This window comes from Capricornis sumatraensis, chromosome 2, assembly GCF_032405125.1.
Source record: "Capricornis sumatraensis isolate serow.1 chromosome 2, serow.2, whole genome shotgun sequence".
NCBI classification, from domain to species: Eukaryota; Metazoa; Chordata; class Mammalia; order Artiodactyla; family Bovidae; genus Capricornis; species Capricornis sumatraensis.
Genome location: NC_091070.1, coordinates 72,916,927 through 72,942,636, shown reverse-complemented (window position 1 = coordinate 72,942,636; position 25,710 = coordinate 72,916,927). Strand labels below are relative to the sequence as shown.

Genomic DNA, 25,710 nt, shown 5'->3' with positions numbered 1-25,710 from the left:
TAGTTTCTCAGTTGTGTCTGACTCATGTGACCCCATGGCTGGAGCCCACCAGGCTCCTCTTTCCATGGAATGCTTAAGGCAAGAGTACTGGAGTGGGCTGCCATTCCCTTTTCCAAGGGGTCTTCCCAACCCAGAGATTGAACCTGGCTTTCCTGCATTGCAAGCCAGTTCTTTACTGTTTGAATCACCAGGGAATCCTGGGAAAGTAAGGTCCATCCTTAAATATCTGGGCCATTCCAAAGAAAGAGGATAAATCATTTGCAGTTTTCTTCAATGCCAACAGCTGAGTGATTCCAGAATCCACTTAAAGCAGAATATTCATTAGGTGAGCAAACTTTTATAAGTACTCATACTCTCTTATAAATGTTTTCTAAAATGTCTTTCTCAAACACCCTGAAATGGGCATTTTATTCCAGGGACCCACTTGGAAGGAAGTCACAATGAGAGCTTCAAGGCGTAATTCTGCCTACTGGCTCCATATCCACATAGAAAACTATTAATCTGACATTCACGTTATGAAACTATGGACTAGTAAAGTCAGGATTCCTACCAGTATCCAAGAGCCAAATGTGGAAGACTGACCTAAAGGTCTTGAGCTTGAAAGCCCCTCTGTGGATGGTGCTCATGCCTAATGCAGAGCTTTCTCCTAGTGGCCACATAGAACGGAAGGAATCCTTTCTGTATAGGTAGATGAAGTTTAAGTTACAGTGTCATTTCCGCAGAACTTTTCATTTCTCAACTCTCCCTCATGGAGAGGTTTTCCACAGGTGAGACCTGGACTTTTGTTTCAGGAAGAAGGTAGCAGAAATGCTTTTCAGTTTACCTGGAGGAAGACTATGCGCCAAACAGCCGTTTCACTTAAAACCTCCACTTTCAAAGAGCTCTGGCATTTTTTAAGGGATCATACACATAAGAACAATTAGAAATTCTTCATGTTAACTGATTCTTATAAATAGCTCCCTTATGTCGGAGTTATTTACGTGAGTTTCTCTTTTAAACTCATCTTTGAACTCCCATTGGACAAGTATGTGTGTATATATGTATTTGGGTGTGTTATATACATAATGTATATCTGTTATTTTTAATTTTGTACCCCTGCAGTGCACCAACATAGGAGTTTGCATTTTGTGAGTGCTGCTGAATTGGACTGTGTCTCAGGGTAGGCGTGTGAAGGCAGGCCTAGAAATAGAAGGCTGGTCTCCTGATTTTTCTCTCAACAACTAGTCATTGGTGATGATGCCTGTCACTTTCTATAGCTAGCCAAGGGACTATGACAGCTTGGAAGGCTAAAGCTAAAAGCTAGAGGGAAGGACCGTTGTATTTATGGCTCAGGTTCTTAGTTTTCTTTGCATTTCTGCTTAGATTGTGGAACTGCTGGGAACCTTTGACTTGGGCCAGACAACTTTAAAGTTTTAACAGGATAATAGCAGCCAGGATGCTTAAAGACGAATGCTTAATAATGGGTTAAATTTTGGAGTTAATAAATGATTTGACGTGTTATGGATTTTTTTGTATTTAAAGTCATGTGGTAATTTTTTAAATGTATTAAATAGTAAAGTATATAAGACTGAATAAAAGACTGTTGAATATCTGACAGCCTCAGGCAATTTAGGATTGTAAAAGTTTTCCAGATAACCATTATTATCGTCAGTTCATACTATTCAGTAAGGCAGATACGGAAAGTGTAGGTAGGTGATTGTGGTTTCTTTCAAGCCCAAGATATATTAGAGAAGCTAGTGAATGGGGAAGGATACACAAGATTAGTTTATCTTCCTGTCATATCATCTTTCTCTTCAAAGAGGAACTTTGAAGTTGGCTTTAACCTGTGTAGAAGCTAGCTTATCAAGACAACATATAATAAAAGAAAAACGAGGCGTTTTCAGTTGGTGAAAGGTTCTACATACAATGGATCTGGTTATTGGAAACTTGACCATGATTATAAAAAATATTTTAAGAGCAATGTAATAATCGTTGGTTGATAACTAACTGAACCTCTTTTTTAAAAAAATCTCTGTTCTCTTTCCCTCCTTTGTTCTTTCCATCAGTTTTCTCAATCTTGTCTTTTATTCCATGTTTTCTTCTTACCTACTCTGCTGTGAAGGTAAATGCGTCAGGTAAGACGCAAAAATCTTGAGTAAGAAGTTAATGAGATTTGACCACAAATCAGAGATTAACCAGAAAGGAGAGCTGGGTAGCAGAACAAAGTGTCCTTCTCTTTCTTTGCCCCTTGCTTTAATGCCCTAGCAGTGAGGTGACCGCACTGACTTTACAGGGCTGTTGAGCATGAAGTATTGTTACTTTTCTGGAAATCCACGGGGGGCCACTAAAGGAATAAAAGTTTACAATATCGTGGTGCTCACCACCCCCAATTCACAACTGTCCATTTAGATTGGCTCGTGGGCAGAGGCACATAAAACCTTAGTAGGGGTGCAGTAAAAGGTGAGTCCTTTCCGTCTTCTTCCCTTAGACAGTGCCTCTTACCACCACCATCTCTGTGTAAGTCTTACTTCCTGCTATTCAGCCATGTTGTTATTTAAATTTCTTTGCATTGAACCAGTCCAATAGATAGTCATTGGAAAACATAGCAAAAAGGACACAGAGACAATTCACAAGAACATATGACCAATAACAAAGTGTTTAACCTTACTATTAAATCATTAAAAATGCAAAATAGTGAAAAAAAATCCTACCTATCCTATGGGCCAACATTTTTAAAACCAGTGTAGGCAGCGATGTCACTCTCAAATACTTGGCAGCGGTGTAAATTGATAGTTCTTGTTGGAAACAATGTGAGAATATTTATCAAAATGTAAAATGGACATGGTTGAACAATTTCTGTAAGTCTGTCCTATAGAAATACAACCTCAAGTGACCTCAGGAATAATCTAAATAGATACTGAACTCAGACCAGACGTTTTTAGTGGACTGAACTCTCAGTCCAGACGTTTTAGCGGACTGAACTCTCAGTGAGTCTGTTTATTAAATCTAATGTGTCGTTTTCCTCCATGTGTTTTATTTTTTAAGTCTTTTTGCATATTGCAGTTAAAGGTATTTTAAAATATTGATCTATTCTACTCTCTGTGGGGTTTTTTAATCTCCTTTTTACTTGTGTTTTTTTTTTTTTTCCTTATAATTTGTTTGGTAGTGTCCTCTGCTTCCTAAATTGAGAGCATTACAAACCACAGGCACCCTTGATTTATTGTGCTTTGCAGATACGGCATTATTTACAAATTGCAGAATCGTAGCAACCCTGCATTTAGCAAGTCTATCAGTGCCATTTTTCCCCATGGCGTTGCTCATTTCATGTCTCTGTCAAATTTTGGTAATTCTCACAATGTTTCGAACTTTATTATTATTATCTGTTATGGTGACCTGAGACCGATGATCTTTGACATAACTCTTGTCGTTGTTTTGGGGCACCGTGAGCCATACCCCTTGAAGGTGGAGAGCTGAATCAGTGTTATGTGTGCTCTGAAACTGCTCCACCAGCCAGCCACTTCCACCATCTCTCCTCACCTCCTTAGGCCTCTCTATTCCTTAAGACACAGTATTGAAAGTGGGTCTGCTAAGAACCCCACCATGTCCTCTAAGTGTTCAAGTGAAAGGAGGAGTCATACATCTCTCATTTTAAATCAGGAGCTGGAAATGATTAAGTGTAGTGACGAAGGCATGCTGAAAGCTTAGATATGCCCAAAGCTAAGACCTTTTGCGCCAGTTAGCCAAGTTACGAACGCAAAGGAAAAATTCTTGAAGGAAATTAAAAGTGCTACTCCAGTGAACACACAGATGATAAGAAAGTGAAACAGTGAAAGTTTCAGTGGTCTAGATAGATCAGATCAGCTGCAACATTCCCTTAAGCCAAAGCCTAATCCAGAGCAGGGACCTAACTCTCATCAATTCTGTGAAGGCTGAGAGAAGAGAGGAAGCTGCAGAAGAAAAGTTTCAAGCTAGCAGGGGTTGGTTCATGAGGTTTAAGGAGAGAAGCCATCTCCATGACACAGAAGTGCAAGGTGAAGCAGCAAGCTATCTGGAAAACCTAGCTAAGATAATTTATAAAGGTGGCTATTCTAAAGGACAGATTTCTGTTGTAGCTGAAACAGCCTTCTGTTGGAAGAAGATGCCATCTAGGACGTTCATAGCTTGAGAAGGAGAAGTCATAGCCTGACTTCAAAGCTTCAAAGGACAGCCTGACTCTTTTGTTAGGGGCTAATTCATCTGGTGACTTGAAGTTGAAGCCAGTGCTCATTCACCATTCCAAAACTCCTAGGGCCCTTAAGAATTGTGCTAATTCTTTTCTTCCTGTGCTCTATAAATGGAACAACAAAGCCTGGATCACAGCACATCTGTTTACAACATGGTTAACTGAATATTTTAAGCCCGTTGTTTGGACTTACTACTCAAGAAGAAGGTTCCTTTCAAAATATTACTGCTCGTAAACAATGTACCTGGTCACCCGCGAGCTCTGATGGAGATGTACAGTGAGATTCAGTTTGTTTTCATGCCTGCTAACACAATATCCATTTTGCAACCTATACATCAAGGAGTCATTTCTCTCATTTCAAGTTTTATTCTTTAAGGAATACATTTTATGAGGCTATAGCTGCCATAGATAGTGATTCCTCTGATGGATCATGTCATAGTCAATTGAAAACCTTCTGCAAAGAATTCATCATTCTAGATGCCATTACGAATACTGGTGACTCATGGTAAAAGACTAAGATACCAACATGAGCAGGAGTTTGTGAGAAGGTGATTTCAACCCTCATGGATGACTTTGAAGGATTCAGTTTGGACTTCAGTGGAGGAAATCACTGAAGATGTGGTGAAAATTGCGGGAGAGCTAGAATTAGAGATGGAGCCTAAAGATCTGATTGAATTGGTGCAACTTTATGATAAAACTTAACAGATGAGCAGTTGCTTCTTCTAAATGAGCAAAGAAAATGGTTTCTTGATATGGAATTACTCCTGGTGAAAATGCTGTGAAAATTGTTGAAATGGCAACAGAGGATTTAGAATATGACAGAAACTTAGTTGATAAAATAGCAGCATAGTTTTAGAGGATTGACTCAGTTTTGACAGAAGTTCTACTCTGGGTAAAATGCTATGAAATAGCGTTGTATGCTACAGAGAAATTGTTTGTGAAAGAAAGAGTCAATTGACATGGCAGACTTTATTGTTGGCTTATTTTAAGAAGTTGCCGCAGCCACCCAACCTTCAGCAACCACCACCATCATCAGTCAGAAGCCATCAGTGTTGAGGCAAGACCCTCCACCAACAAAAATATTATCACTTGCTAAAGGGCTCAGATGATAGCATTTTTAGTAATAAGTTATTTTCAATTAAGGTGTGTGTGTGTGTGTGTGTGTATATGTGTGTGTGTGTATATATATATATGTATATATATATATACATATATATGTATATATATGTATATATATATATATTGCTTTTCTAGGGCTTCCCTTGTGGCTCAGCTGGTAAAGAATCTGCCTGCAATGTGGGAAACCTGGGTTCAGACCCTGGGTTGGGAAGAACCCCTGGAGAAGGGAAAGGCTACCCACTCCAGTATTCTGGCCTGGAGAATTCCATGGACTGTATAGTCCGTGGGGTTGCCAAGAGTAGGACATGACTGAGCAACTTTCACTGCATACTGCTTTTCTAGGCATAATACACTTGTACATTTAATAGGCTACAGGGTAAATATAATTTTTGTATGCACTGAGAAGCAAAAAATTTGCATGACTCACTTTATTGCAGTGGTATGGAACCAAACCTGTAGAATTTCTGAGGTGTGCCTGTACAGTGTTTAAAACAGGATGGTACTGATATAAAGACAGACAGAGACCAATAGAACAGAATAGAGAGCTCAGAAATGAACCCACCCATACATGGTCAAACGATCTTCAGCAGGAGTGCCAAGACTAATGGGGAAAGGATAATCTCTTCAACAAATGGTGCAGGGCAAACTGGACATCCAAATGCAAAAGAATGGACTTGCACCAGGATCTTTGAGCATAAACAAAATATCAGTTCAAAATGGATTTAAGACTTAAATGCAAGATACGAAACTATAAAATTCCTACAAGAAAATGTGAGGAAAGCTTCATAATATTGGCCTTGGAAGTCATTTCCTGTATATGACACCAAAGAACAGACAACAAAAGAAAAAAAAACAAGTGGGATGATATCAAATTAAGAAGCTTCTACACAGCAAAAGAAAAGAGTGAAAAGGCATTACGTGAAATGGGATATTAATATTTGCAAAACATATATCTGATAAGGGGTATAGTATCCCAAAATAGGTGAGGCACTCCCACAACTCAGTTGAATAAAAACCTGATTTAAAAATGGGCAAAATCTTGTATAGATGTTTTTCCAAAGAAAGCATACAGATGGCCAACAGGTACGTGAAAAGATATTCAACATCACTAACATCAGGGAAATGCAAATCAAAACCACAATGATGTATCTCCTCACATCTAGTAGGATGGCTATTGTCAAAAACAAAAACATAGTAAGTATTGGAAAAGACGTCCAAAAATTAGGAAAATAGAAGTATGACATTATCCAGCAGTCCTATTTCTGGGTATTTATCCAAAAGAATTAAAAGCAAGATCTCAAAGCGATATTGCACTCCTCTTTTCATTGCAGTATTATTCAAAATAGCCAAGAAATAGAAATAAGTTACATGTTCATTGACCTATGTATTTATATATATGCACATACACATATGCAATAGGATATATATATATATATATCTCCACCTATGTGTGTGTTGTTTTTGTTTAGTCACTCAGTTACGTTCGGCTCCTCTGTGACCCACGCACTGTAGCCTGCCAGGCTCCTCTGTCCATGGGATTTCCCAGGCAAGAATAGTGGAATGGGCTGCCACCTCCTTCTCCCATATATGCACGTGTATACACACCCAAACACAATGGAATATTATCCAGCCTTAAGGAAATTCTATCACACACTACCAACGTATATGAACCTTGAGGACATTATTCTAAGTGAAATCAGTCGGTCACATAAAGACTAATACTGTGTGATTCTGCTTACATGAGGTATCTAAAGTAGTCAGACTTGTAGAAGCAGAGAACTGCGTAGGGGCTGGGGAGAAGGGAATGGAGTAAAGCTGCTCAAGGGGTCTAGAGTATCCATCCTGTAGGATGAAAAACTTCCAGCCATCTGCTGTACAGCCACGTGCATATAGTTAACAGTGCTTACTGTACATTTAAAATTGTGTTGATATGGAAGATTTTATGATTTTATTTCTCCTTTTTTTTTACTGTAATAAAAGAAAACCTTTTATTTTCAATTGTGGTCTTTCAAACCATAATTTCAAAGACCAATTATGGTCTTTCAAGGTCTTTCAAACCTTTCAATTATGAAAATGAAGAGGGCTTAGAGCATATATCCATTCTATGTCCACCTTGTTCCTACCATTTCAGCTGGTTTTGAGAAACATGGTTGTTATTCCACAATTGAAGAGAGACTACATGGAAACATATATAGGTCCATTTTTAAAGGTCTAGTTAGAGATAGATAAATAATTTGACACAAATAAGGAAGAGAATACAAATGCTCTGACTTGCACACTGCTGACCCCCTTTTTAGGAAGTAGCACCGCATTTCAAGAAATTTAATTTTTTTAGTCCAGCTAGCTGAAAGTAACAGACACTTTTCTTCCAAACAGCTGCTGTGCCTGGTTAATAGAATTGCGGGGGTAGTAACATTGTTTCCACAGGTCAGCCTGGTTGAACAATGAAGTGAGAATGAATTTGCTTGCTTTTGTTTATTTAAAAAATTTATATTTTATATTGGAATATAGTTAATTTACAGTGGTGTGTTGATTTCAGGTATACAGCAAAGTGATTCCATTATACATATACCCATTCTTTTTCAGACTCTCTCCCATGTAGGTTATTATAGAATATTAAGTGGAGTTCCCTGTGCTACATAGTAGGTCCTTGTTGGTTATCTGTTTTACATATAGTATGCATATGTTAATTCCAACTCCTAATTTATCCTTCCCTACATCTTTCTCCTTTGGAAACCATAAGGTTGTCTCTGACAACTGTGAGTCTGATTCTGTTTTGTAAATTATATCTTTTGTTTAGATTCCACATATAAATGATGTATGATACTCTTTCTCTGTCTTACTTTACTTAGTATGGTAATCTCTAGGTCCATCCATGTGCTGAAAATGGCATTATTTCACTTTTTATGGCTGAGTAATATTCCATTGTATATATACACTATATCTTCTTAAACTGATCATGTGTTTATGGGCACTTGGATTGTTTCTGTATCTGGCAATTGTAAATAGTGGTGCAATGAACATGGGGGTGCATGATTCAAGTTAGAGTTTTTGTCTTTTCCTGATATAAGTCCAGAGATGGGATTACAGGATCATATAGTAACTGCTTTTTGTTTTTTTTTTAAGAACTTTCACACTATTCTCCATCATGCCAGTACCAATTTACATTCCCATCAGCAGTATAGGAGGGTTCCCTTTTCTCCATGCCCTCTCCAGCATTTATTGTTTGTAGACTTTTTGGTGGCAGTTGCTTGTTTTTTATCCTGTGACAGAATCTCAATTTCAGGTTCAGTCCTTCCCTCTCTGTTCTCTTGTGGTTGCTCTCTCTTGTCTTCTTTTAATTAACTATTAGAAAACCTTGAATTTGAATCTTGTTTTTGCTGTAGGAAGACCGTGTTATCCAGGGTTTTCAGAACCCTAACTGGATAGCATGGTGAATATTTGTCTGAAGACATTTTTTTACAACCAAATTGTCCTCTTGTCTTACATTTGACTCCTGTGCCTGTCTCCTTGACATTGATGTGTATGCCACGACCAAGGCTGTATCTCAGTCACTATCTTGGACTTTTAAGGGTAAATCCAGTCCATTCTCAAAGCTTTACTTCCTTTGAATTTGCTCTGCAGATAGTTTTATTTGCCTTTTTAGTTCTTCTCAACAGTATTAAATCATTAAGCTTTACAAAATTTATCAGATCAAGGACATGATATGTCTTGGTCACCTCTCTATCCTCCGAATCCAAAGCAGTCACAGGCACATAACAGGTGCATGGCAGATGTTTGTTAATAAATGAATACATGCCTGAATATGTACACAAAACTTTGGACTTTCTTAATTTTGTGTTGGACTTTAATGATGGTTTCACCTTAAATTTGTGTCCTCTAAGAAAAAGCCAGAAATTTCATTTTACAAGAAGATGTTTGATTATATATAATCTCTTCTTCCTTTGCTTCTATATAAAAAAATAAATGAAAATACCAAGTACCTTCTTTATTTCTTAAAAACAGAAATTCTGTATCCTCCAAGAATCTTTCTCTAAGGCTAATGTTGAAATGATTAAACACATTAAGCTGATCATCAGTTTTTACTTTTATCTTGATGAAAGCTTAATGCTTACAGTACTTTTGGCCTAACAGTATATGAAAGAGTAGCCATGCTGAGCAGGGGACGCTACGGGGCTGGCAGTAATTGACTCAGCATTGATTGATAGATAGGTAGACAGTAGTTTTGGTTGGAACAAACTAATGTTATCCCTTATTGTTCAACCAGCAAGCAACTCAGCTAATTAGTACCAGTATAAATGTAGATGTGTATTACTATTTAATCTTATCTTCATTATATTTTTAATAAGTTTATATGCTCATAGGTGGGAGAGGAAGCATAGCTTTTTAGTTTATACTTCACCCAACAATATGGATTAAAGACATATGATTTGATGATGTTTTATGTGATTTCATATTGATTTGTGTAGCCCTGCCACAAGAAAGAAAATTTTTTCCCTTAGTAGTCACTGTGTGATATATTCTTTGGAGCTGATTTGATTCACTAGATTTAGAGAGAAATGAAACTATAATGAGCTCTCTATGGAACATTCATAGAGGGTTGAAATAATTGTCAGTGAGGTATTTAGAGCTTCTAAAAAGATTATAAAAAAGTTTTTATATACATATATAATATTACTGATATAAAAGAGTACTTCTAAACAACTTCAAACTAAAGTTGTATGTACAAAGTATTATTAATCATAGCACAACCACAGAGCAACCTAACCCTCTTGAATAGAGAAATTTTATTTAAATAATATCTATGTCAGGAACTATTTTAGGTGCTTTATGTATGTTATGTCATTTAATGTTTAGAATAAATACACACTCTCAGTACAGTCAAACCTACTCGTGATAAAAAGTTGAATTCCTAGAATTTAAGTCACTTTCCCAAGGTCATATGACTGGTCAGCAGTGGAGTCCAGATCACAGTGATCTTTCCCCTAAGCCACTCAGTGGATGGTCCACAGCCAAGGAGGTTGGAGGCCATGAAGTGACTTACAAAGTCCAACATGGAAATAGGGCAGTGATAAGTGGAAAAGTTAGATTAAAAACTTGCATATGTGGTGCAGTTATACCTTAGTTAAAGTGTGTTTGAATAAAAAAGATCAGAGTAAATTAAATATTATATAGGTTTACATGCTTGTACTAGATTGGTGGAATTTGGGGTGGTATTTTTCCTTTATTTTCTAGATATCTTTCAAGTTAAAGTTTTTTTAATTTATTCATTTTAATTGGAGGCTAATTACTTTACAATATTGTAGTGGTTTGTGCCATACATAGAAATGGAACAGCCATGGGTGAACATGTGTTCCCCATCCTGAACCCCCCTCCCACCTCTCTCCCCATCCCATCCCTCAGGGTCATCCCAGTGCACCATCCCTGAGCATCCTGTCTCATGCATCAAACCTGGACTGGCGATCTGTTTCACATAAGATAAAATACATGTTTCAGTCCTGTTCTCTCAAATCATCCCACCCTTGCCTTCTCCCACAGAGCCCAAAAGTTTGTTCTTTACATCTGTGTCTCTTTTGCTGTCTCACATATAGGGTCATCGTTACCATCTTTCTAAATTCCATATATATGTGTTAATATACTGTATTGGTGTTTTTCTTTCTGATTTACTTTACTCTGTATAATCGGCTCCAGTTTCATCCACCTCATTAGAACTGATTCAAATGCATTCTTTTTAATAGCTGAGTAATGTTCCATTGTGTATATGTACCACAGCTTTCTTATCCATTCATGTGCTGATGGAAATCTAGGTTGTGTCCATGTCCTGGCTATTATAAACAGTGCTGCGATGAACATTGGGGTACATGTGTCTCTTTCCATTCTGGTTTTCTCGATGTGTATGCCCAGTAGTGGGATTGCTGGGTCGTATGGCAGTTCTATTTGCAGTTTTTTAAGGAATCTCTGTACTGTTCATAGTGACTGTACTAGTTTGCATTCCCACCAACAGTGTAAGAGGGTTCCCTTTTCTCCACACCCTCTCCAGCATTTATTGTTTGTAGACTTTTTGATAGCAGCCATTCTGACTGTGTGAGATGGTACCTCGTGTTTTGATTTGCATTTCTCTGATAATGAGTGATGTTGAGCATCTTTTCATGTGTTTGTTAGCCATCTGTATGTCTTCTTTGGAGAAATGTCTGTTCTTTGGCCCATTTTTTGACTGGGTCATTTATTTTTTGGAAATTGAGCTGCAGGAGTTGCTTGTATAATTTTGAGATTAATTCTTTGTCAGTTGCTTCATTTGCTATTATTTTCTCCCATTCTGAAGGCTGTCTCTTCATCTTGCTTATAGTTTCCTTCATTGTGCAAAAGCTTTTAAGTTTAATTAGGTCCCATTTGTTTATTTTTGCTTTTATTTCCAGAATTCTGGGAGGTGGGTCATAGAGGATCCTGTTGTGATTTATGTCAAAGAGTATTTTGCCTATGTTTTCCTCTAGGAGTTTTATGGTTTCTGGTCTTAAATTTAGATCTTTAATCCATTTTTAGTTTATTTTTGTGTATGGTGTTATAAAGTGTTCCAGTTTCATTCTTTTACAAGTGGTTGACCAGTTTTTCCAGCACCACTTGTTAAAGAGATTGCCTTTTCTCCATTATATATTCTTGCCTCCTTTGTCAAGGATAAGGTGTCCATAGGTGCGTGGATTTATCTCTGGGCCTTCTATTTTGTTTCATTGATCTATATTTCTGTCTTTATGCCGGTACCATACTGTTTTGATGACTGTGGCTTTGTAGTATAGTCTGAAGTCAGGCAAATTGATTCCTCCAGTTCCATTCTTCTTTCTCAAGATTGCTTTGGCTATTCAAGGTTTTTCATATTTCCATACAAATTGTGAAATTATTTGTTCTAGTTCTCTGAAAAATACCATTGGTAGCTTGATGGGGATTGCATTGAATCTATAGATTGCTTTGTCAAATTAAAGTTTTAAAATGCAGTAACTGTAGCATCAGTTCAGTTAGCCAATCAGGGTATCTAAAGCTATGAATGTTTTCATTATGCTTCTGAAAGACTGCCTGGTTATTTAGGCTTATATTGATATATATTTTTTTTAATTCTAGATCATCAAGTTATTGGATGGAAAACGATCTCAAACTGTGGGAATCTTGATCTCTAGTTTGCATTTAGAAATGAAGGATATCCAGCAGGGTAAGTCTTATTCATACTTTTTCCCCCGACTTTAAAGCTTTTCAGCTTTTATTGTGAGAAATGTCAAACATATACAAAAATAGAATGGCCACAGTGAATACTATGTAACCACTACCGAGAGGCAAAATCATTAACTCATTAACTAGATTGTTTCATCTAAAACACTCCATCTACAAGATTATTATGAAGCAAATCTTAGATATTTTACAATTCCTCCTTTAAAAATGGTAATATACCATGAAATATACCATGAAAGATAAGGATACTTTAAGCATAATTCTAGTGCCATTATCATGCATTTAAAATCATTTACAATAATTTCCTAATGTCATCAAGTATGTAATTCTAATATCACTGATTGTAAATTTATCGATTCTTGTACAGTTAGTTCAAGCGAAGATTCATACAGATTTCATGCGTTGCCTTGAATGTGTCCATCTCTAAGGTTTCTTTTGATTTAGAGGTTTCTATCTATTTTTTTTTCTTTGCAATTATTGTTTTTGCAAAGAACCCAGATCACTCATCCTGTGAAATTTCCCACATTTTAAGTGTTGCTGATTGCATTGCCATGTTTTTATTTATTATGTTCTTCTGTCTCCTGTGATTCCTGCAAACTTTTACTTTGATCTGGAGAGTTAATCTCAGCCAAGAGAGAATAGTCCATAGATGTTACTGTATATTCTCTCGAGAAGTACATAATATTCTGTAATATCACGTAATATTCTCTTTATTCTCTCAAGTACGTAATATTCTCTTAATGATGTTTGTGGGCACTGATGATCTTTGCCTAGGTTCATTACTTCATTAGAAGTTTACCAAATAATGATCTCGTAGCCCCCTCATTTCTTCTTTAGCGGAAATGCCTCTACAGAGAAACACTCTCCATTTTCATACATTTAGTTATGTCATTGTTTCTTAGTCTCCTGTTTGTTATGGTTTTTTTTTTTTTTTTTTTTGAGTGGCACTATTTCAACTTGGCCCAGTCTGAAAGACATTTAAAGCAAGGACATTTTACTTTTATATCTATTTTTAGCCCTTGGGAAAGTGAACCCAAAATCTTCTGACATTTTTTAAATCTGTGTCTTATGTGAAGATATGCTGCTCCTTTCTCAGCCATCAATTAAATGTAGATCTTCATTTTGACATATCACTGATAATATTTTCTAAGTGGTAATACAATCTCTCATAGATGGTTTCAGGAAATTTAGGTTCAGTGTAACAGTGGAGACACTCTTAAGTCACACTTGTCTTCAGGTTTTAGTTGATTATGTCTTCAAGTTATCTCTAGGACACAGCAGAAGGACCCCACCCCTCCCCCCAGAGGTCCTAAACTGAAAGGCACTTAAGAAACTTGCGTACATTATTTTTCCTCTGAAATAAGCTTTGTTAAAGGCTTAAAATTTTGCTTTATTGCAAACATTTAAAATTCCACATAAAACTAAACATATACTAAATGGCAGTCGCAGAATATTCAAATAAACTTGTCTTTACTATTTTAGCTTAGTAGTAGAACTGAATACATAAGTGTGAAATATTAAACCTCAAACAGCGTTGCAGTAGTTGGTTTGAGATTGGAGCAGAGGGTGGCTGGAAAGGTCCACTGTCAAAATTAGAAAAGGATATGTCAGTGTCTTTAGGTATTAGATCCTCTAGGATGGAATTTCTGAAATTCACACAGAAAACTGTGAGACTAAGGCAAATGAAAAAAATAAAACACATACTGGCAGGTAAGTTTATAGCCTTTTGTCAAGGAGACTCCCTTTTTTGATGCAATCATTGAAATTAGAAAGGAATTTTTCAGATATAGTAGCAGAGACTTATCCTAAACCACAGTGCTCTTTCTAAGCCTGGTGAAAATCAAGTATGCTTGGTTTCATTACCATAACAAGTAGCACTATGGATGTTAGTCTTTACAGTGTCAACGGCACTTGATTCATTTCTCTTTAGGCTTGTCCAGTTGTAGTGTACTTCAGATTGCCATATGGGTAAGACTCATTCCAACAATGTGCTATTCCAGTTATCAACCCAGGACTATAAACCTTCTTCCCTTGGTACTGTAACGTTTAATGTTGAATGAATGTTGAATGTTCATGGTGAGTTGAATAAGAGATTAGCTCACCCAGACCTTTTTCAGCATTCTACTCTGGATAGGAACGTGCTCTCATGAAGAAGACGTGAACTTAAATTTTAGGGTTGGAAATGTTGATTGTAGCATCACAGACTTTAGGACTCATGGGCACTATTTTAGTTCTTTCTCTTGCTTCAAACATCTCTGTTATCCACCAGAGCTGGATCCTAAGTTCTAGAAAACAATTATCTCCACTTCATGTTTTCATTTAGTAATACATTCCAGATGAATCTAACAGTATAACTCTCACTTAATTTCTTTTTAGAATCATTTGACACTGGCATCTGAAGGTCACTTAGGAGCCTGAGCTGTGTCGGTTACTTTCATTCAGAATCCATATCTGGTCATGAATGGAATGCACTTGGCCTTGTGTTCTCATCCTGATGAAAGGACTGCTTGTGCTGACCTTGACCTAAAACATTTGTTTTAATGTGAGAGAAGTAGCTGTCATGAGATCTGATGGGAACAGACCAGCTGGCAGGCAGGCAGGGTCACACAGCGTGTTAACCAGGGTGAAGTGACCGCAGCCAAGAGACTGTTCTCCAGTCTTTTGGGCGTATATTCAGCTTTGTCAGTGTGCAGAGGCAGGTACACCAACTTGCGCTTCATGCAGACTCATAAGAAGCTGATGCATAAACCAGAAAGCTAGTATATTCACTCGGAGGAGAAGACAGAATTTTCCTTCAGCATGACAAAATGTTTATATTATCTATTCACTGTTACTTCCACCCCACTTATCTCTCTTGGCATTAGATATTTGCTTATGGCATTTCTCCTCTTGCTAAGATAACAGCTTGGTCACCTTAATAACAGTTCTGGGTGTTTCAGCCCACCATTACTTCCCACAGAGGTAATGGATAACCCAGTTTTTACTTGTTCAACTCTTAAAAAGCAACCTTATTTTCTTTGTAAAGTGGGCCCCTCTCTGTTGTCTGTCACTGCCTATAGTGTATATTGAAGAAGTGGAATTTGGGGGCTCAGTACCTCAAGGTCTGTTAACTGATAGCAAGTAACAGAGCCAGTGTGTGGTCCTTTATCACGTGTAGCATTACTTTGCTTAGAATTTCTCTGATAATTAAGCATTGTTTACCATGAACTGGGCTAATTTATGCTATCTAGAAGTCATTCAGTAAAGAATTTTTTAAATTTTAATTTGGTTTTAAAGAATAAACCTTAGACTAGATGACGTCAGAATGTCATAAATTTCATTCTGGTGCATTTGGACAAAACGTCTTCCTGCCTGCCTACTTCCTCCCTTCCTCTTTCCCTCTCTCCGTCAATAAGCATGTACTGAATGCCAGCTCTGTTTCAGACACCATGACTACCACAACACATGACATCCTGAATTTCACATTCTCAAGAGTGCACAGGATGGTGGGAGAGAAGTACAGAGTACCGTAAGATCACAGAATAAAGATACCTGTGAAATAACAGAGATCAATGTATCGGCTCCTCCTGTAAAACTTCAGATGAGTCTCAGAGGATGAAATGGTGGTCATCACACAGAGAAGGAGCTTTTCCAGTTGATGAAAGGAGGCGTGTGAAGAGGAGGCGCATGTAAAGTGTGCAAGTTGCACGTGAATGAGGGTGGCTTCAGAGCAAAGTACTCGAAGGGCAAGTACTGTCCAGACCAGGAAGGACCCTGACTGTCATCAGATGAAATTTGAACATTATCCTACCAGTAACATGGAGACAGAAGTTAAAGGGGCAGTGCTGTGACCTTCTTTTGAGTGCAGAAATACTCCTCCAGTCACAGAAGGCTGGCCCCCAAGCCCTTTCATGCTCTGGCAGCAGCCCTATCCTCTCCTGCACTTGACTGTGCTCATTTCTCTCTCACTCCAGTGTAAGCGGTCCTCTGATTCCTTAACAGGCCAAGTTCTCTCCTTCCTCCGTGTCTTTGAAGGCATAGTATGTTCCCTCTGTTTGAAATGCTTTTCTAGCCCCATTCAATAGCACACTCTTTTTCTTTGCTCCTAAGTCACTTCAGTCATGTCTGACTCTTTGCAATCCTATGGACCGTAGCCCAGCAGGCTCCTTTGTCCATGGGCTTCTCCAGGCAAGAATACTGGAGTGGGTTACCATTTTGTAGGGTTCAGCTAAACATCTCGAAGAGGTCCTCCCAGATCCTCCCCCCTAATTTAAGTCACTCTAAGTTAATTCTCTTATTTTCTACCCAGAACTTAATATTTTCTTTGTTCATGTACCTCTCACTTACATCGCCATCAGAGGATAAATTGCAAGAGGGATAATGCTCACTGATGTGTCCCTCACACCTTGTACCTGGCGATGAGGTGAGGATCATCAAGGGTCTGTTGAATGAATAAATAGAAATCGTCATGTAGGTGACTAGATCTAGGCTCCCAGGTGGTGCTGGTGGTAAAGAACCTGCCTGCCAAGGCAGAAGACATAAAAGGTGTGGGTTCGATCCCTGGTTTGGGAAGATCCCCTGGAGGAGGAAACAGCAACCCACTCCAGTACTGTTGCCTGGAGAATCCCATGGACAGAGGAGCCTGATGGGCTACAGTCCATGGGGTCGCAAACAGTCAGACATGACGGAAGCAACTTAGCATGTATGCATGGTTAGATCTGATAGAAAGGGATTGTGATTGTTGACATAATAAATGACAAAGGCCAGAACTAAGGCTGTGTTTGTGGAAATGTAGAGGAGACCACGTACAAGGGATGTTTGAAGAGCAGATTTTTATGGTTAGCCCCATGAGATTCATATGATGATGGAGAAGTTTGGGGTTGCTGGTTTCAGCAAGAATGGGAATAATGGTGCCAAAAGCATAAAATGAAAATAGAGGGGGGGAAAGCGTGGGTAGAAGCTGAAAGGTCAGTTCTGTTTTGCATGATTTGAGTTGGAGGTGACTGGTGACATTTCAGCTGAAGTGTTCAAGAATGTCTGAAAATTCCAGCTTGATACTAAGGAAATAGGGCTAGGTTAGAGACCAAACATCCCCGCAAAGGTAGCCATCCATATGTGTTTCTCTCCACCCCAGGTGGTGTGCAGGATCTTTTAGGGGAAACCTAAATCTCTGTTCTGACTGAAGTTTAAAGCACTGCATGACTAAAGGCAAGACCTTGGTTGTGGAGGAAGAATGGCTCAGGACACTGACCATAATACCACACCACTTGTATTTGGTCCAGGAGATATCCTGAACAAGTGATTTACCCCTTGCTGATTTTCCATCTAGTTAACTAGGGTGACTTATGTTTAAAAACATTTGGCATCCTTGGCTACAGTGACTTCCTAAATGATTGCAAATTAGTGTTTTCATTCCACGTTAGTGATTTCCTCTTATTCTTTTTCCCAGGGGAGATGGAAAATTGCTGTTGACTATTCTTGATATAAACCTCCATATGCATTGCAACAGATTAGGTGCCAGAAACCTCCTGGCATCCATTTGGAATTTCCCGTAGACTCTCAGAATTCATATTTATAATATTTAATCTAACATCAAAATAAAACATTTTTCACTTTAGTTCTAACTAGTTCAGAATCTCAGAGTTCAGCTGTATCAAAGACCATCTTTCTGTTTAGGAATCTCTAATCAAAATGTAAGTTAGTTGTGTACCCAGAGTCTAAAACTCAGATCTGAGAATGCTGACTGGACTTTGCTCCTTTTTGCCTAATAATTTATAGAAATCCCTGTCACGGTTTATGCCAGTTGTCTAAAATATAATGAAATTCCAGGCATCTGAAATTCACTGTAAATTGTCTTGGGCTTTCCTCTTGTTCCGTCACTCATTGTGTCCAACTCTTTACTCCCCATGGACAGCACCATGTCAGCCTTGCCTGTCCTTCACCACCTGTTTGCTCAAACTCATGTCCATTGAGTTGGTGATGCCATCCAACCATCTTCATCTTCTGTCGTCCCATTCTCCTCCCTTCAGTCTTTCCCATCATCAGGATCTTTTCCAATGAGTTGGCTCTTCTCATCAGGTAGCCAAATTATTGGAGCTTCAGCTTCAGCATCAGTCCTTCCAGTGAATATTCAGGGTTGATTTCCTTTAGGATTGACTGGTTTGATCTCCTTGCTTTCCAAGGGGCTCTCCAGAGTCTTCTCCAGCACCACAGTTAGAAACCATCAATTCTTCAGTGCTCAGCCTTCTTTATGGTCCAACTCTCACATCTGTGCATGACTACTGGAAAAACCATAGCTTTAACTATACGGGCCTTTGTCAGCAAAGGGATGTCTCTGCTTTTTAATACACTATCTAGGTTTTTCATAGCTTCTTTTCCAAGGAGCAAGCATCTTTTAGTTTCATGGCTGCAGTCACTGTCTGCAGGACCTTCCTGAGGAACATTCTAATTCTGGTCTGGAAGACCTATACTCAAAGGGCAAAATTTTTATTGTGCACCTCTGCCAGTAAAAATTTTAGAGCATGCTTCTCAAGATATGTTTTTAAGAACTTGTACGTCATGTAAATGTGTAACAGAACTAATAGTCACATTATAAAATGAATACAAAGATATAAATTAAATTGAGATTAATATTTTTAAATGTGTTACTGATTTTGATAGCTTTAAATTCTCAACAGCTAGTATCTCATGGCTCAATATATACATAAAATGAAGCTTATTATTAAAAATAGTGGATTTAAACCCACATTTCAAACAGTCTCTTGATAAATTCTGCTATAATGTATGGAGGTCAGCATCTTGGCAGATCTAATTCAACTGTCCCCGTTTCCAGTTCATTCCACAATTGATGAAGAACTTATACTAGCAGTCAAGCCTGTGCTGTGCCGCTTTTCTTATTGTTGATGGATTATCTTCAGTCTGGGGTTTCTCTTCAGGAATCTTTTGAAACCAACTGGTTTATTTTGTCAAGTTTAGTTAAAACTAGATTTTATAATCAGAAAATGTTATTTAATCCCCACGACCCACCCCCCGCCACCGCCACCACTGCTACCAAATCACAGTACATTGGAAGGAAAGGAGCAAGTGAGGAAGCCACGTGTGAAAGAGTTTGTCACCGATGGTGACAGGTAGTCATGACCTACTGATATACCAAAGGAAGGCATCAGGGTCAATCAACTTATTAAGCATGGGCAGAGCTCAGTTTGGGGATGAATATAAACAGTAGCTCTAATGCTGCCATATGTCCTTTCCCAGCTCTCGTTTCTTCCTGCTGAGTCTAAAACACCTGAGCGGCAGGGTCCCACCCACCTCTCTCTGAACCCCTGTGCATTCCTCCCCTCTCAGAGCTGGGTCCAGAAAGCCAAGGGTGGCGTTTCTTTTGTACTTTACCTTCAGGCAACTGGCTGAGACCATCCAATCTGCCTGGAATGTAATTTTGGCTTAAAAGAACCAGAACTAATGGAGGGACAGAAGCAGCTTAGCCCAGACTGTTTCTCATTGCACTGCCCACTGCCCTGCAGAGAGGAGAGGCAGTGAAGGCGCGGAAGTGCTGTGAACTCTACGCTTGTGCCCCTCTTTGAGGTTTGAACCATGGACAATTTTAATTGCACCTATAAAAGGCACCTTGTGGGCGAGTACACGCCTCAACTTAGACAAGAATTGGGATTTTTGCTTGATGAGGTTGAGTGATTTGGAGCTTTGGGGACAGACTAGACGTGTCCCTTTTGGGGTGGTTATTTCTGTGACCTGCTAGCTGGCTCCTGTTTACACTGTTCATTTACACTTGCCTCCTGTCTCCAACAAAGCTTGAATAAAGGTCTGTACCAAGTCACATGATGCACCAGCAAGTGTTTGGCAATGCAGATAAGATCGTAAAATATATTCCCTTGATAGTTGCTATTCTTTATGGGTCTGGAGGCAACTTTTGTTTGTGTGTCTTCATTTTTTGTGCCTTCGCTGCCCTTTTTAGTCAGTTCTGGCATGCAGTATAAAATTGCAGTTAGTAATATCTTTTTAAGTAAAATGGATTTTATATTACTGTTGATTTCTTTTTTAGATTTTCTTTTCTTCTAAGATAATGCCTTTTCAAGTTCTGGGTTTCCTTTTGTTTTTAGACATTCTTTTTTGCTATGATTGGGAACCACAATACTGATTATTGTCAGTAACTGTGAATTATTAACAAAGATTGAAGTTTGATTGTCTTATGACGTATATTAAGATAGCATATTTGAGGGGTTTCTCTGGTGGTCCAGTGGTTAATTCTCCACCTTCCAATGCAGGGGGCTCGAGTTCAGTCTGTGGTTGGGGAACTAAGGACCCACATGCCCATGGGATGTGGCCACAAATTTTAAAAAAGGACCATAGAAGTGAATTAAGTATTAGCAATAATTAAATAATGGTGGCATTATGGATGTGTATAATACACAAATGACATTTTTGTAGCCTGGGCTATCTATAGTTCCTACTGGGAGACTGCTGATTGAAGTATAAAACATGTGATGCCATTCAGAGGCAAAGGTTTCTGTGTAGACTTTTAATAGGTAGTTGGTTAGCACTTTTGTATGTGTGTGTGGTGAGAATTTTGAGAAGTGAAAGTGTTAGTTGCTCGGTCGTGTCTGACTTTTTGTGACCCCTTGGACTGTACCCCACTAGGCTCCTCTGTCCCAAGAATTCTTCAGGCAAAAATACTGGAGTGGGTAGTCATTCCCTTCTCCAAGGGATTTTCCCAACCCAAGGGTCAAACTCAGGTCTCCTTTGCTGCTAAGTTGCTTCAGTTGTGTCCGACTCTGTGTGACCCCACGGACAGCAGCCCACCAGGCTCCTCTGTCCGCAGGATTCTCCAGGGAAGGACACTGGAGTGGGTTGCCATTTCCTTCTCCCAGGTCTCCTTTCGGTGAAGTGATTATTTCTAGACTGACACTTACAAAGGCTAAAAGAAGTACAGTCATGGTCCAGTCAATTTGGTTATGGAACTGAGCTTGGGAAACCATTCTTCATGCCTTAGTTTCATTGCCTGTAAAACTCAGGGCAACAGTAGAATCTTCCTTGTATGAGTAAATGTAAAATGGTTAGAACAATGCCTTGCACACAGCAAGTTCCCAATAAAAGCAAGCTACTAATTAAGTATTCATCTCTAGTACTGCCCGTCTGCTTTCCCCACTCTCTGGTAGAGTGCACAGAGATGCCTTTAAGCTGCTTAATAATTGCTGCCCTCAGCATTTGCTCTGGATATGTGTGTGGAATGAGGCACAGGTGGGCCTGGTGCCATCGGAGGAGAAGCATGGTGGTCAGTAGGGAAAGAGTGAGACATATGGCGGAAAGGTTATAGCAGTGTTCTGGCCGTTGTGGAGAGACCTGGGTACTGAGCTTTCTGTGGGGCAGGTTCTGTGCAGCTCTCGTTCTGGCCTCTGTGTGGTTCTTTGACACTTTTCTCTGCCTGGCCCCCTTCTTTTCACCTCTTGTCCAGTTTCGTTACAAGTTTGGTCTTCATTCTCAGTGCTGGCCTCATTGGGAGGTGAGACTGTGGGGAAATAGTCCTGCTTTGCCTTTCCTCAGCTTCCAGATTCTGCCAAGACTACCTTCTTTCTGGGTCAGAGGAATTGGTTTGTGGGAATTTTGAGGGTTAGATTACCTGAGAGTTTAAAAACCCCAGGGCTTGGGACTTCCCTGATGGTCCAGTGGTTAAGACTCCATGCTTTCAAGACAGGGGGCATGAATTTGATCCCAGGTCAGGGAACTAAGATCCCACACGCCATGATCAAAATGGCCAAAATAAACCAACAAGACAAAAAACCCCAAGGCCTTCCATGTTGCTTTCTCCATTCCATTCTCTTTTCCTTACAAATTATTTGTCAAGCCCTAAAAAATCATAATTTGGTTGAAAGAGCTGAGTTTTATGTTGGCTATTTGGAAACTAAGATTGCTAACAAAATAATTTCTATTGATAATCAAATATTCACCTTTGCTTTTCTTGGACTGAGAATAAATCTATTCCACTTGAAAAGGATCTTTAAACACCCACTTGTAAAAGGTGTCAACTACTGAAGGTAATGCAAAGAAGCATACAATGGGCTACATAGAGGCTGTTTTTTTTTTATTTATTCATTTAATTGGAGGCTAATTACTTTACAATATTGTAGTGGTTTTTGCCATACATCAACATGAATCAGCCATGGGTGTACATGTGTTCCTCATCCTGAACCCACCTCCCTCTCCATCCCATCCCTCAGGGTCATCCCAGTGCACCAACCGTGAGCACCCTGTCTCATGCATCAAACCTGGACTGGTGATCCGCTTCGCATATGATACTATACACGTTTCAACGCTACCCTCTCAAGTCATCCCACCCTCGCCTTCTCCCACAGAGTCCAAAAGACTGTTCTTTACGTCTGTGTCTCTTTTGCTGTCTCGCATATAGGGTCATTGTTACCATCTTTCTAAATTCCATATATATGTGTTAGTATACTGTATTGGTGTTTTTCTTTCTGGCTTACTTCACTCTGTATGATAGGCTCCAGTTTTAAAACTAGCAATAGCCAAAGCCTGCTAAAGCAACCCAACCCTACCCATGTGACATGTTTCACACCATGGACAACCAGATTTACTTGGTCTAACCCAACAAACTAAGAATAGTTAGATAGCATCACTGACTCAATGGACATGAATTTGAGCAAACTCCAGGAGATAGTGAAGAACAAGGAAGCCTGGTGTGTTGCAGTCTATGGGATCGCAAAGAGCCAGGCACGACTTAGCGACTGAACGACAGTAAAAGGAATATTTCCTGCCTCAGACTGTCATATGTTTCTTGCCCAAAGATACCACTTTGATCAACAGCTCTCTTGAGTGAGTACATGTTTTTTACTGATTAGAAACCCTTCAGAACAGCAAACACAACCATTCTTTATTCGGACAAGGTGCGCTTTGGGATAGAAAAGCATTCAGGGTTAAAAATGGCTGGAGAGCTGTGAGAATTCTTGCCTGTTCTTTCTCCTTACCCCGCTCTTGTGAAAAAGCTGTCTCCAAAGTGGAGAGGGAATTTACCTATTGTGTGAGACCTTGACCCCCGTCCCTGCGCCTGAAGCAGGCGCATAGTTTTTATGTGCGCCTGTTAGTTTGAATTTGTGATACTGATCTGCTTTTTGTCCCTGCTGACGGTTATTATATCTTAATGGGCGAAACCCTACTCTAATGATCCTTGTGTATATAATTCTCGGAGTACAGAGCAGGCACCAGAGGACCACATAAAAATGTTTGCCTCAATTTCCCTGCAGAAAAGGAGCCCAGAAACCAGACTTGACCAAGTAACAGATTTTTAAAGGTAAAGGAACCCAATAAAATTACCAGCTTTTCACAGCGTGTGTCTATTTCCTCTCGACATATTGTGAGGTGTAGGTGAAATATTCTAACTGAACTGACAGTGGGAGCAGGGGTAACTAAGGAGAGAGGGAGATAAAAGTAAAAACCACCAGCCATGATTGATATCACAGTAGCAATGAGTTGTTGGGGTCTCCCCTTTGTGAATTTGGCACTTCACCTTTCTGACACCATGTGCGGAAGTGTTGGTATAATGAGCCTGATACAGATGGGAGCAAAAGCTAGAGAATTACTTGAAATACTGTATAAGGGCTTGAAGATGTGCTGGAGAATTGTGTAGGCCGGTATTTGCTTATTCAACTTATATGATATAAAGGGTTTTGTGTGTATGAGAGAGAGAAATAGAGTATGTTTTTGCAAGTATAAAGTGGAGGGGGCTACCTGGTCCTAGGTAACTCCAAAAATATTTTAATCAATTACTGATTTCTTTCTTTGATGTATTTGTCAATTAACTAACAGAATAGGTCCATAGACTGCTTCTAAATTTGATAGTGAGTGCTTTCAAGAATTAATTCTGTAACACACTGTCCCGTATCTGGGGACTAGCAGGATCACGTATAGATTCTGACCCTTGTAGGAACTTAAACTGTTCATGGTAAATAGAAGGCAGGAGTATGTACATCCAAGACGACTCTCCTGTGAGTCACGGGACTTTGGCTTTTTTTTACTTTTCACCCCTTTGGCCAATAGCCTAACCTTCCCTGGCCACCCTGTAAAATAGAAATAATAGAAAGTGTTTAATTTCTTAAGTTCCTAGGCTCAACCAGATGATCTCGTTTCAGTGCTGCTTCCACCTCTGAACTTTATTTTACTTTTTCAGTTTTAAGCTCCTCATGTGGAAGAGGAGAAACCTCAGCGGGATACTTGGCATTGAGCCTAAATTAACCTCTCCATCGACTTCTTCCTCTCCCCAACTGCTCCCCCGGGTCCTAAGGGGACAGCATCAGACATAATCACCTTGTCAGCTCCTCTGCCTATTTCGTGGTGGCCCAAGCCCTCCCTCCACACCTAGATGGAAAACCTCAGGCTGATTTGACACCAGACTTGCTTCCCTGGGCTCAGTTGATGGCAGCACTCCCCAGGGCTCTGCAGTCTTTCTCTCCTGTTCTGTTCTTTCTGTCCACAGTACTCTAGCTTTCACTACCTCTGCCATGCTGAGCTAAGTTCTAAACCATTCTTTCCAAATTCTGCTCTATCCTGTGTACTAGAACTCTGTCCCATTGCCTCACCTGCTCATCAGTGCTCATGGCATCCCTGCGATGTACCACAGGCTCTTGACCTTGGCCTTCAGGATTCCACAGGACCTTGCTCCAAACTGTATGTAAGGAATACTTTCTTCAAGCCAGACTTGGGCTCTCCACCGTTGCCTGTGTGTTCTCTGAGCCTGTATGTGTCTGCTTCTTCATCCTGGGAATGTCTCACATCTTTCCCATTGACATTCGCTGGCACTTGTCCATTTACAGATTATGAGTGCTTGGAATGGACTTGGCTTGATTCATGATGATTAATAAATGGGTGCTTTAGCTGTCTGCCTAAAGCAGTATAACAGTTGGATTTCCACTCATAGCTTTTTGCCTATGGTGATACCACTGTCTAAAACATCTTTGAAGGTTAAGAATGAGAGGAAAGATAGTTTCGTTATTCTTTCTTTTAAAATGAGAAGATTTGCTTGTAAAATTTAGTGATTTTGAGGTATGGAGTATTCAGGCCAGCGTTGTATCTGTACTGAGTATATGGATGGGGCATGATTGTACAGCTTTACTCACCATACTTGGATTTTTTAAATGGAAACAAACAAGGGTGGGCAACCAACCTTAATTCAG

At 39.3% G+C, this 25,710-nt stretch overlaps 1 protein-coding gene across 2 annotated transcripts in view; it reads left to right on the top strand.

Annotated features, from left to right (window-relative positions):
• The window catches only part of FMN1 (formin 1), a 434,454-nt gene that overhangs the window by 241,089 nt on the left and 167,655 nt on the right, over positions 1 to 25,710 (top strand). For both annotated transcript variants that reach the window (XM_068965008.1, XM_068965009.1), the window contains one exon: positions 12,431 to 12,518. In XM_068965008.1, coding sequence (XP_068821109.1) covers positions 12,431 to 12,518 — 88 coding nt within the window. The remainder of the gene's footprint in view (positions 1 to 12,430; positions 12,519 to 25,710) is intronic.